The 13,187-nt window shown below is 48.4% G+C and overlaps 1 protein-coding gene across 2 annotated transcripts; it reads left to right on the top strand.

The window, feature by feature from the left end:
* Positions 1 to 9,035: 9,035 nt before the first annotated feature.
* Positions 9,036 to 12,612, top strand: NMB (neuromedin B). Of its 2 annotated transcripts, none has more exons than XM_080651566.1 (3): positions 9,036 to 9,428; positions 10,082 to 10,254; positions 12,336 to 12,612. In XM_080651566.1, the coding sequence occupies exons 1-3, from the start codon at positions 9,134 to 9,136 to the stop codon at positions 12,369 to 12,371; spliced, it is 504 nt and encodes a 167-aa protein (XP_080507692.1). In that variant the 5' UTR covers positions 9,036 to 9,133; the 3' UTR covers positions 12,372 to 12,612. The 2 variants fall into 2 exon arrangements, with proteins under 2 accessions (XP_080507692.1, XP_080507693.1); XM_080651567.1 differs by having other exon boundaries at positions 9,208 to 9,428; positions 12,341 to 12,611.
* Positions 12,613 to 13,187: the final 575 nt, after the last annotated feature.

Genomic DNA, 13,187 nt, shown 5'->3' with positions numbered 1-13,187 from the left:
TACTAACATTTGAGTTGCTCTACTAGCCAATAATAAAAAGATATTTTGTATGGCAACAGGTATTATTTTCCCAGTTTTTATGTTCTCTACTTTAGCGCTAAAGCATAGGACTTAAAACTGGGAGGTTGTATTTGTAAATATAGTGAATTGTAAAAGCTCTTTGAAAATGTAAGAACTACCAGAGATGTTTAATGTAGTGTTTTAATGGAATTATAAGCTCTCTGAGATCTGGGAGGGCTTAACCATAGTGAGTGAACGGAATAGAAAAGAATAAGAACCGATAAAACTTCAAATGAGAATTTGATAATGGGATCGTCCCTTGCTGTTACTCATCCACTTCATTACCCCAACTATTGGGTCTAGATGGTATTTTATTTTATTTTTTTAAATATATTTTTGTTGATTTCAGAGAGGAAGGGAGAGGGAGATAGAAACATCAAGATGAGAGAGAATCATTGATCGACTGCCTCCTGCACATCCCCTACTTGGGATCGAGCATGTGCCCTTGACCAGAATTGAACCCGGGACCTTTCAATCCTCAGGCCGACGCTCTGTCCACTGCGCCAAACCAGCTAGGACTCTAAAAGGTATTTTCAATGCCTGTCCTCAGTTCTGGTCCCAGGTCTCTGTCCCACTGGACACTTGCACTTGACTGGCCCATCTTTCAGCTTAAGCTCATAGCAGTTCCTACAAGGCACCCCCCTCCCCCAATTTCACCTTTTCTTTGAAGGCGCATTCACATAGAGTTTTCATTTTCCCACTGCCTTTACTCACTTATTCGTTGTACATTTGCCCCCATCCTTCTGTTGCCACTGCCATCACCTAATCCAGAAGCTCATCCAGTGGCTCCCTGTCGCTAGGGTGACTGTATGTTCCAGTTGCCCTGCAGCGTGCCAGTCTGTGCCTACTTTAGGCCCTTGCCACCTGTTAGTTTATTTCAGCGCCCCCATTACTCTGAGAAGTGTCTCTTTTGGACTATACTTTTTTGTTGTTAATCCTCACTCAATATTTTTCCATTGATTTTTAGGGAGAGTGGAAGAGCGAGGAAAAGACAGAAATGTCAGTGTGAAAGAAACACATCAATTGGTTGCCTCCTGCACGAGCCCCGACCAGGGCCCGAGCCTGGGAGGAGCCTGCATCCTAGGTACGTGCCCTTGACCGGAATCGAACCCAGGACTGCAGGCTAACACTCTATCCACTGAGCCAAACTTGGACTGTAAATTTTGTTTGCCCTACGTATTACTTGTGTGTGAAGTTCAGACTTGGAATTTGGCTAACATGAAGCACCCCGGGGCTGTACCGCTGTTTTCCCACTTACCTCATACTCTCATTTCTGCTTGTCTGAGTCTCGCTTTCTTCACAGTTCTTCCTCTCTCACTCAGCATTTGCAGCCTTGTGCTACTGGTGTAAGTTTTTGGGTATGGCCTCAAGTTTCACCCTCACATGGTGAGCTCCAGTGCAGGAGTTCCATTTTATAGATACTGCTCTTGCCCGGCTGGCTCAGTGAGCATCAGCCTATGAACCAGGAGGTCACAGGTTCAATTCCCAGTCAGAGCACGTGCCCAGGTTGTAGGCTCGATCCCCAGTGTGGGGCATGCAAGAGGCAGCCAATCAATGACTCTCTCTCATAATTGATGTTTTTCCTTCCCTCCCACTTCCTTCCTCTCTGAAATAAAAAAAATAAAATAAAAAGATATATATATATACACACACACACACACACACACATATATATATATACACACCTATTTATTTTAAGATACTGCTCTCTTTTTCCCTGTAGCATCTAGCAGCATAGACCGACTGTTCAGCATAACAATGAGTTGGAACCAGAGGCACAGTAACTTAGGGTAGCATTATCATTGAGCTGTTAGTCTGGGGCAGAGCATATGAATCATTAAAGCAATTTGTACTTTCCTGTTATTTACTAAGTACATTATCTTGGTCTTGCCAAATTTGAATCTGAAAATTTTCTCTCTCCATGGTTCCGTTTAAACAGCATGTTCCCTCTTCAGAATTGTTCATGTTAATCCTGTTTTCTCCTTTTGTGTGGTGCCCTTGGACTCTTCTGTGTGCTCTTGGGCCGTGGGAGAAGTATCGGTGTTGATCACTTTTCTTAGGGGATCTCAGGCTTCTGAGAGAGCCTACTCTTGGAATAAAGGCTCTGTTATCCTTAAGTCCATTTGTTGGTCATTTGCACAAGTTGTTTCCAAGTCCAAGTGACCCCTTACAACTTGGGGTATCTCAGCATCTGAGGCAGCCTTCTTATGACACATGTCACTCTGTTGAGCTTCAAAAATGATCCAGCTGATTCTAGCAGCTGAATGGATGGTCCACATTCCTCAAAGTGCTCCTCCAGTTGGGCTGGCCTGTCTAGGCTGTTGTTTTTTTTCCAGCTGAGTGTATCTGTCACTATCTTCTCTAGTTTACTAGGACTGTAAGGAGTACCAGACCAAGAAGTGTGAGAGACTAGAATATGCAGGTGCTTTCAAAAAATAGTGAAGCCCTAGCTGGTTTGGCTCAGTGAATAGAGCATCAGCTTGTGGACTGAAGGGTCCCAGGTTCGATTCTGGTCAGGGGCACATGCCTGAGTTGCAGGCTCAAGTCCCCCGTGAGGGGGCATGCAGGAGGCAGCTGATCCATGATTCTCTCTCATCATTGATGTTTCTCTCTCTCCCTTCCTCTCTGAAATCAATAAAAATATATTTTAAAAAAAATAGTGAATACATCACCTTCAGAGTGTTCGAAGTGTCATTCTTAAGCCCTCAGCGTATTCCACATTCTTGTATCCTTGACATTGGTCTCACTGTACAGACCTCCAGTCTTTGCTTCTGCTGGTCGCTTTCCCTGGAGGGTCAGCTCACTGCTCTACCTGCTAAAAGCTTTCTCATCCAGCAGACATTTATTGAACATCTACTCTGTGCCAGATTTTGGGCTAGGCCCTAGGGATGCAAAATGAGTAAGACCAGGTCCCTCCTCTGCCCGGAACCCAGTGCCTTAGGAGGGGCAACTTGAAACAGATGTTTTCCACGTAGGATCCTGGGTGCAGAGGTAGAGATGCACAGGGAGCTCAAAAGAGGAGTGTTTTTATTCTCAGCTGAGCTCTCAAGTGCTTCCTGCTCGGTGCTGCCAGACTTAGTTCACGCTCCTCTGTGATACCGTGTGATGTGTGTCCCCCTCCCGACCAGCTCCCCGCAGGCATTAAGGCAAGGCCAGCCTCTGATTTATCCCGGTGTGTCCCCTGGTGCTTTGCACAGTTTAGACTTATTTATACCCTGCGTTGTTCCAAAAGGGATTTGGACTGGCTCACAAAGATGCTATTAAGGCATATGATATATAAAATAATAAATATATGTAAAATAATTGAAGAATTTGGGATTGAAATAGTGTGGGAAGAGAAAAGGATGAGATCATAGATGGTAAGACATTGAAAGATTCTGTTGTCTGGTTGATTCTCAGCTCCTTCGGGGTTGTCAGCTCCTTCGGGGTTGATGTAAAGAGGGAAATAATCATGTCTGTCCTTTTTGGACTAGGCTAAATGGAATAAAAATCAACAGCTTGTAGTGATATCAGGGACCAAGGAATTTCTCTTCTGGGACCTCCTTGCAAGGGCACTGTGTGTCGCTGTTCTGTAATCCTGTATTTATTCGCCTAATGTTTGTTTGTTTGTTTTGTTGGGGTTTTTTAAATTATTTTTTATTGATTTCAGAGAGGAAGGGAGAGGGAGGGAGAGATAGAAACATCGATGATGATAGAGAGTCATTGATCGGCTGCCTCCTGGGATTGAACCTGCAACCCAGGCATATGCCCTTGACCAGAATCGAACCTGGGATTCTTCAGTCCTCAGGCCGATGCTTTATCCACTGAGCCAAATGTCTGTGTGAGCCTCATGTTAGTATGAGCTGTTTCAGAGGATGCTCCTTCAGTGTAGGTATAGTTTGCAGCTTCTGACGGAAGACTGGCTCCACGCTTAGTCAGTCAGGAGCCTTTTCCTAGGCTTCCAGTGAAGCAGTGCTGCTAATCTTTTCAAACTCATAACCTCTTTAAAGAAACAGAAATGTCATACCTCTGCCCCATTCTGATGAAATTCCCCCCGGGTCTGTTAGAGCCAACCTCTTATCCTCACCAGCTGAGAATACTTTATCCTGCTTTTTCTTCAGTTCGTGTTATAAAAACAACAGTTATTCCTCTTCCATACAGCTATGTTACTATATTGAATATGACTTTCAAACTGTAGATGGTTGTTCTACGAATCTTAGGAGTTTCTGGAATGCCTCGATGAAGAATCATTTCTCTTGAGCCCTCCCTGCAGTTGGTCAGTTTGTTTACATTGTTTAGCTGGGTTCCAGATTTAATTCCAGTAGTCTCGTTAAAAGGATTTGTTCTCAGGACTTACGTCAGGCAAGTAATTAAATCAACTAGCATGAAGTTTGATCAAAGCTGTCAGCCTGGCAACTTGGTTAAGTGAAAAAGAGAGAACTTTGCATAGAACTTGTTTCTTGGAATTGGTCAAAAGGAGAGGTAGATATGCTAGCATTTTAGTTTATCAAGAAGTTCACGGTGAGTAGGCATTTGCCAAGGCATTTTGTTGACTTTGTGTCAACACCAAGGCCTTCGCTGCTGTCCAGGGAACCTTTCGCCCTGTAACGGGCTTCAGGCTTAAAGCAGGCTTTGCTTTCCCCAGAGTCCAGCTAATAATACTGAGGACTTAGAATTCGCCATGTGCTCTGCTAAGTGCTTTTGAGTTTATAATAGATTTTTATTTTCTTTCATTTAGTCCTCAAAATAAACTCCATTTTACAAAAGAGAGAAACTGGACGTTGTGCTTTGCCCAGCATCTTCCGGTTCGTGGAAGAGGGAGCCAGAGCTTGAAGTCGGTCACTTTATCATGTCACAGTGCTGGGTGTCGTAACCCATTTTCTACTGTTACAGCGTCTATAGAGACTCTTATCCAGATACAGTGAGATTCTCAGGCAGATTTCCAAGCCTTAAAACTTTCTGAGGTTTAAAGAGTATTTACTTCAGCTTCTGAAATGCCTCCTGACACACGTGACAATTACACCCAAATAATGACCAAGGCTGGGCCGGGGCATCTCGCTTCCTTAGATAGTCACACCTTCCCTGACCATCTGTACCATTTATTTCCCTGAGAGCAGCTGCTTAGCTTTCTTAGCCACTGTGAGGATTGTCATCACTCTCATCAGAGAGAGAGGGAGGTTGAGGGAGGGAGGGAGAGAGAGAAACAGGCTCCCTACTGAGGATCGAGCCTAGGCACGTGCCCTGACTGGGAACTGAATGGGTGACCTCTCGGAGAATGGGGCGACACGCAGTCATCTAGCCACACTGACCATATTTTCTCCTTTTGTGAATATTGCCTTTTTTAAAAAAAAATAAGTATTTTAGCCCTGGCTGGTTTGGTTCAGTGGCTAGAGCATCGGCCTGTGGACTGAAGGGTCCCAGGTTCGATTCCCAGTCAGGGGCACATGCCCAGGTTTCGGGCTTGATCCCCAGTGTGGGGTGTGCAGGAGGCAGCCAATCCATGATTCTCTCTTATCATCATTGATGTTTCTATCTCTCTCTCCCTTTCCCTTCCTCTCTGAAATCAATAAAAACATGTAAAAAAATTAAATTTAAAAAAAAGTATTTTGACAGTTTCAGTTTCTGAAATATTCCCTTATTAATGACTAATGTTTCAGTTTTCTAGCTAATCCCTCTGACTTTGGGAAACTGTATGGACTATTCCTGATTCTCCCTTTAGCCTCCCTTAAAGAGTCTGCTGTTTTCCTGACTCCTCAGCGGCATTCTTATTCTGAAACTGAAGAGAAGGACCTGGGATATCTCAGGATGTCTCCCGCCAGCTCCCCAGCCCACAAGGATGGGGTTCTGTGCTCAGAAGTTTGCCAGGAGAGGGATTTTACCCTGCCCTACTCTGAGCAGCTCTTTTATTAGAAATGTCGAATTTAAAATTTCTGCTTTTACTTTCTCTGTTGTCCTCTGTACCTTTCATGTGTTTGAAAACCACCACACTTTGGTTTTCTCCGTATGTTTAGTTTCTCTGCAATTAATGCCTTGTGCGTGAGTTAGCGCATCTATAAAATGGGTATAATAGTAGTCCTTTTTTTTCTTTATCGATTAAGATATTACATATGTGTCCTTTTCCCCCCATTGCCCCCCACCCCCAATAGTAGTCTTTACTACATCAAAATCATGTTGGTAACCAAGGAGCATGTGTGTAAGTGCTTTTAGAAAGCAAGAAAGACTCAGTTATGAAAGGTGTTACTTGTAATGGATTCCAATGTAATTAAATATAGCAAATAATGTCCTTTATTTCAAGCAATCTTTGATTAAAAACCACGGTGCAACCCTGGCCGGGTGGCTCATTTGGTGGAGCCTCATGCCGTACACTGAAATGTTTTGGGCTTAATTCCCGGTCAGGGCACATACTAGGTTGTGGGTTAGTCCCTGGTCGGGGCACTTACAAGAGGCAACCAATCGATGTCCCCCTCACCCCCCTCAAAAATCAGTAAGAACCTACCCTCAGGTGAGGATTAAACAAAAAAAATAGCCATGGTGCAGTTGAAATGTTTTATTGGTTATAACAGGATTTGCCATGTATCTTTTCCTGCTTAATTGTCGCTTGGATTATCCTGTGAATTTTCTTTGCATTGTCCATGGATGTCCTTGAATGTTGTAGAAACCTGGGAAGGGTCAAGAGTGCTCTGAGCTTCCCCATGCACCTCCATGTGACTCACTGTCAGTCTTCCCCGTGGGATGGATGGAGGCCTTTGGACTTCCCTTGCCATCATTGTAGACTTGGGGAACAGGCTGTGGGCAGCTGACGTCCTTGTTCTAAACCCAGAGCCTTGCCCTAGCCGGTTTGGCTCAGTGGATAGAGCCTCAGCCTGCAGACTGAAGGGTCCTGGGTTCGATTCCAATCAAGGGCACATGCCTGGGTTGGCTTGATCCCCAGTAGGGGACATGCAGGAGGCAGCCGATAATGATTCCCTCTCTTTGCCGTGTCTCTCTCTCCCTCTCCGTCTCCCATCCTCTCTGAAATCAATAAAAATATATTTTAAAAAAAAGTTTTAACAAATGAAAATAAAAAATAAACCCAGAGCCTCGTACTCCCGGGAGATCCCACTTAGAAGTGCTGTCTTGGGCAAGCCGCCCTCTGCTGTGCCTGGTGCTTCCCATTCCTGTGATTATAGCTGTGCAGCTGCCGCCCTGCTTTCTCCAGGGTCCTCGGAGCCCTTTTTTCCTGTTCTAGGTGGACAGATAAAATGATCCTAAGGGCATCTGGGGTCAGTCTCAGGGCTGTGGTTGGAGCCGTGAACCGGCTGTGTCAGAGGAGGCTTGGCTTCAGTGTAAATGAACCTGTCAGAGCAGAATCCCAGGGTCACCTGCAGAAGAGAGGTGACACTCGAAATCAGTGCCTGCTCCCTCTCCCCTTGGGAAGTCTAAAGGAACTTGATGTTTAAACTTGGGATGGAAAAACAGAGAGGGTGTGGTTTAGGCAAGGCAGCATCTGCCCTGGATGAGAGGTCCAAACAGACCCGAAGTCTGATTCCAGTGTGATATCTGGGCAAGTGGCTCAGCCCCTGAGCTGTTTCCAGCTATCCAGTGAGGAATAAACCCACCAGATAAGATTCCTTCAAGCACTCTGCCAGCTCCTGTGTGTTCCCTCCAATTACTGCATCCGAGGACCAGAGGAGATAGGGTGGGCGTGTGACTGATGAGAGGAGAGGGAGGGGGCCGCAAGGGGATGACTGTTACGGGAGGTGATAAGAGCTGGATCTGTACACCATGGCGAAGCAGTGACAAGAATTCCGAGAGGTGTAAATGCCAGGGTGGGAGATGAGAAGCAAGGAGATTGGGGGGAAAGCCAGGTTAGAAGTGGAGTGTCCCTGCCCTGTGTGTCATGCTCCTGGGGGCTCAGCATGACAAGCAGCTTCTCATATACGCTTCCCCTTTGTGGGGGGCGGGTCACAGAGCTAGCAGGCAGCAGTGCCATCACGGACCAGGTTCTTGCACAGCCATAGTGTGCAGTGTTTCAGGGAAGCATCCAGGGTCCACCTCCTCCTGTGTACTCGTCTCTCCCATGAGATGGTTGACTCCGTTGGGAGCAGGGAATTACCTTTTTAAAAATTATTATTATTGATTTCAGAGAGGAAGGAAGAGGGAGAGAGGAGGAGAGAGATAGAAACATCAATGATGAGATGCCTCCTGCATGCCCCCTGCTGGGGATCGAGCCCACAACCTGGGCATGTGCCCTGACTGGGAATAGAACCATGACTTCCTGGTTCATAGGTCGATGCTCAACCACTGAGCCACTGTGGCTGGGCCAGGTAATTATCTTTTGTTTCCCCTCCTTCAGTGCCTAGCATAGTGCTCTGAACATCATTGTGTAGTAAACATTTAAGCCAAAGGAAGTGTATTTTCCTGGAGCGCAGCTTCTTTGCCTGCTCATAAAGCAATGCCACTGACCCCCAAGTTCCTTCCTAGAACGACTGGACGTCTCCTTGGGAGGGGGCAGTGCTGAGTGTGAGTGGGCAATGCTATAGGACTGCCGCTTTGGGCCACACGAAAACCGCCAGAAACCGTAAAAGGGTTAAAAACAGGGCAGTGTAGTTATTCCCATCTTGTAGTTGAAGAGAGTGAAGTTGTCACCCGGCTGGTATATGGACTCCTAGTCCAGTGCTCACTCCCCTGACCCAGAGATCTGCCTCCTCCTGCCCCAACTGATGGCCAGGCTCTCCCCAGCAGGGCGGGGGTGGGAGGGGCGTCTCCTTACCCCACCACCATTCTACTTTCCCACCCTAGGCACCTGCTGTGGTTTCTGGTGAGAGCTGGCCAGAGCCCCCAAGGGGGAGGGAGCCCTCTAGTACCTGGCACTTTGCGGGGCACTAACGCCTTTGCAACAAGGGAGGAGGCATCCTCGCCCCAGTTTTGCCTTCATGAAGGGAGGCTTAGAGGTGAAATAATCACTCGGGCGAACGCCAGTGGGAGTGGAGAGGGAGGGCCAGGTCCTTAGCATGAGGTGGTGAAAACACCCCGCGGAAGCGGTGGCCACTGGGGCAGCACTGCGGGTGTGCAGGTTGTGGGGGCCCCTGACCTAGACCTGGGAGAAGGGCTGATGGGGCGGGGCGGGCATTGGGGGGCGGGCTCAGGCAGGCTCCGCCCCCAGGGGCGCCGGTTTAAAAGCTGGGAAGCCCGTCGGAGACTGGAGCCGCTGTGGAAGCTTTCAGCTCCGTGGTGCGTCCAGGCCACAGCGATGGCCCTGCGGGCGGGGGGCGCTCGGCGGCTCGGCGCTGTCCTGCTCTTCGCTCTGCTCGCTGTCAGCGCCGCCTCACTCAGCTGGGATCTCCGGGAGCCCCGCAGCCGGGCCGGCAAAATCCGGGTGCACCCTCGAGGCAACCTCTGGGCCACCGGTAAGTGTCTGGGACCCGGCAAGCGCCCCTCACCAGCATGCTCTCATCCTCTTTTCCTTGTCTGGCCGCCCCTCAGCCACAGACATTAGTGTCTGGACTGGTGGGGACCCTGGAACTCCTCTAATTTAGATGGGGACTTGAGACCCAGCCAGGTGAGAGAGTGGCTAAGATCCCTCAGCTAGTTTTAAGCAGAGCTGAGGATGACTGCTACATCTGCCTCACAGCTCTGCCCCTTCCGGTTTAAACAAGACCCTACGGACTCTTCTAACTCTGTCTTCTCCCTGCACCTCCTCCTCCCAGAACCCTCCTCATTGTCCACTTCCTTCCCTGCCCTTTGCTGTCGTCTTCTAAGTAGGCAGCACAAATGGCAGAGTTGGCCCTGACCCTGGCCCATCCCACCTTCTAGCTGTGCCATCCTCTCCACCCCCTCCACCTGTTCAGGAAAAGTTGAGATACAGGCTTGGCCACCACAAGGGTCTTTACTGCTCCTTGCTGAAGAGTATATTCCTTCCATGAGAACTAAAAGGTGGGAGAGATGGGGAGCTTCCCCACTGTGACAGGATCCTTGCTCCCTGACTTCCTTATGTCCAGACACCTCTTTTTTTTTTTCTTTTTTTTTTTTCTTTTTTTTTTAATCGGAACTGCTTTTCTAGGTCACTTCATGGGCAAGAAGAGTCTGGAGCCCCCTGGCTCATCCCTACTAAAGACAGCTCCCCACGTCTCTCTGGGGGACCAGAGACTGCAGCTGAGTCATGATCTGCTCAGGATCCTCCTGCTGAAGAAAGCTCTGGGCATGAGACCCGGCGGCCCCGCACCTCACACCCAGGTGAGCCAGGCCCCCACCACTGGCCCAGGAGAGGCTGGGTCCCGCACTGGGACCAGGGAGTGCCTGCCCAACCAGGGTATGATGGGCCCCAGAAGTCCAGGGATGTCAGGCTCTTTGTGATGCAGAGCTCAAAGGGAGAGGACTCCAAAGAAAGGAAGGTGACGCCCTAGCTGGTTTGGCTCAGTGGATAGAGCCTCAGCCTGCGGACTGAAGGGTCCTGGGTTCGATTCCAGTCAAGAGCACATGCCCGGGTTGAGGGCTCCATCCCCAGTAGGGGGCGTGTAGGAGGCAGCCAATCAATGATTCTCTCTCATCATTGATGTTCCTATCTCTCTCTCTCTCTCTCTCCCTTCCTCTCTAAAGTCAATAAAAATGTTTTTAAAAGAAAAAGAAATAAAGGAAAGTGAAGAAAGGAAAAAATTTTAAAATAAGAAAGGAAGCTAAATAATGAAAAAGAGAGAGAGAGAGAAAGGAAGCTAACCTTCCCAGCAAAGCCCAGGGAATAAGAAGTAGGGGAAGAAGTTTCCCCTCTGATTGCCCAATGTGAGGTCACAGCCTAGGATTATCCATCCTCTTGCAGCTGGACCTTCCGCCCACAGTCACAGACTTATCCCCACCCCACCGTCCACCCTTGCTGTGCCCTGAATATGCTTGTGGTTAGAGTTGGGACACTGAGGGGAGTCAGAAGCTGAGACAGAGTCCGACCTTGTTCACCTTGACCAGTGCTCTTCCCAGACTGTCTTCTGCCTCCATGGCTTATGGCAGGGTTTCTCAGCCTCAGCACACTCTTGACAGAATGTCTGGGCTGTGGGGTCATCATAGGAAGTTTAGCAGCATCCCTGGTCTCTGTCCACCAGAGCATTTCCCCACCTCCCCAATTGTGATAACCAAAAATGCCTTCACATATTGCCACGGGTGCTCTAGCAAGGGGACATGAGTGGGAGTTAAAATCACCCTTGGTTGACCAAGCCAGCCTTAGTCTGTAGCCATTCCCTGCTTCTGGGCCGGTCCCTGTCCCACACCACCTTCCCAGGTATGCTGATGCTGTGTGTGGAAGGCAGAGTGAGTGGTAGGTGTGGGTTCTGGTGACAGTGTGGTAGATTCAAAACCTAGCTCTTAGTATCCGTGTAACCTTAGAAATGTCACTTAACCTCTCTAAGCCTCATCTTTCTCACCCATAAAATGGGGATAATAGTGCCATTTCCCGTTAAATGAGACCATATCATTTGCTCAGCATGATGCCCGGCACATAGAAAGCGCTTAGTAAATGGGAGCTAGTATGGTCTGAGATCCCTGGCAGCACCTGTTGCTGACTCACCTTTGTTTTTAATATATTTTCATTGATTTCAGAGAGGAAGGAAGAGGGAGAGAGAGATAGAAACATCAATGATGAGAAAGAATCTTTGATCGGCTGCCTCCTACACAACCCACACTGGGGATTGAGTCCGCATTCCAGGCATGTGCCCTGACAGGGAATCGAACTGTGACCTCCTGGTTCATCGGTTGACACTCAACCACTGAGCTACACTGGCTGGGCCTGACTCACCTTTGAACCCACCACTGTGCCTAGCGTGTAAAGCATACATTTTGAAAAAAGGGAGGGGCATGCCCTAGAGAAGGTGCAGCTGTGACTCTCCTGATGCACAGAACCACCTGCCCCTGGGGACCTTCTGATGAAAGGACTGGCTTCTCAGATGGGAGACGATGTTACCTCTGGGGCCATTGGTCTAGAAGGCCTGAAACATGCAGACCAATTAGAGAATCTCAGAGGAAGCAGTACCTAGCCCTGGGGACGGGCTTCAGAAGTGAGGTGTGGGGGAGTGAAAATGCTAACACTGGCAGAGGGCCAGCCACCTACTTGGAATTTACTTCCATGGTCTCCCTTGAATGTCATGACCACTCTGAGGTTTGGGCTGCTAATGTGAGAAAATCACCCTTCTTCAGGTGCTGGGGGTTGGGGGGCTGCCTCAGACGAGAGTCTGTCCCTGTCCGACTCTGTGGATGCCTAGCGCTTAGGAATGGCAGAATGCCCTATTATTTGCTCCCTGTGCCCAGGTCAGTTCTTCTGTGTTCCCCTTCAGTATAGGAGGCTGCTGGTGCAAATGCTGCAGAAGTGATGCCATTAATGAGGAAGACACAACAACGTGGTTTAGACTGTGCCCACCCGGGGAAGGTGCTGAAGGGGACCCTGGTAGTGGCCCCATCTGGATGTAAATTCTGGGCTCAAATCTCTGTTACTCCATTACTGTGATTTGTGGTCAGGTCACCAGGAATATCGCCAGTGCAGACACAAATTATGTTCCTGCTGTATTTCTTGCTTCCCTGTTGAAGTTGTGAATAAAACCCTGCTCTTTACATAGAATGTCTGGTCCTCTCCTTCCAGTGTGTTTGAGGGGATGGGGTGGGGGGAAGGGGGCTGGAGATGGGGTTGGCTCCAAAATGCCCAGAACACTCCATGGTACCAGCCCGGCACTGACTCAGGACACCTCATTAGCTCATTCAGCAAACAGGTACTCCACACCTGCTGTACACCAGGCCCTGTGCCAGGCAATTGGCTCTACTCTCCTCTCTGCCACCTACTGGCACAAGCAAGTCTCTCGAGTGTCCTCGCCATAAAAGGGAGCTGCCTACACTACACCTACATTACACGGGGCTTTGCTTACCCCTTCATTTCATGATCGTGCCAGTCTTTGAGGGGAGCCCCCAGCGCCTACAAGGGTGAGGGCCAGCTGGGATCCAGACCCTGCTGTCCTCTCTCACTCTTCTCTGGCTTTCCGTAGGATTGCCAAAGTTAGCAAAACATAAAGGACACCCAGTTAAATTCGAATTTCAGATAAGCAATCATTTTTTTTCGTATAAGATGCCCTAATGTTGCACGGACATACTTATAAGAAAAAATGTTCCGATGTTTATCTAAAATTCTAATTTAACTG

Source organism: Plecotus auritus (genome assembly GCF_963455305.1).
Source record: "Plecotus auritus genome assembly, chromosome: 15".
Taxonomy (NCBI): Eukaryota; Metazoa; Chordata; class Mammalia; order Chiroptera; family Vespertilionidae; genus Plecotus; species Plecotus auritus.
Note: the sequence above shows the minus strand (reverse complement) of the source record. Positions and strands in the feature narration are given on the sequence as shown.

Bases quoted from the DNA above. Each gene is read 5' to 3' on its own strand.
- NMB (XM_080651566.1), top strand. From the start codon at position 9,134: ATGGGGCGGGGCGGGCATTGGGGGGCGGGCTCAGGCAGGCTCCGCCCC. The intron at 9,429-10,081 runs GTAAGTGTCTGG...CTGCTTTTCTAG, and splicing joins AGGCAACCTCTGGGCCACCG to GTCACTTCATGGGCAAGAAG. The intron at 10,255-12,335 runs GTGAGCCAGGCC...GTTCCCCTTCAG, and splicing joins GCCCCGCACCTCACACCCAG to TATAGGAGGCTGCTGGTGCA.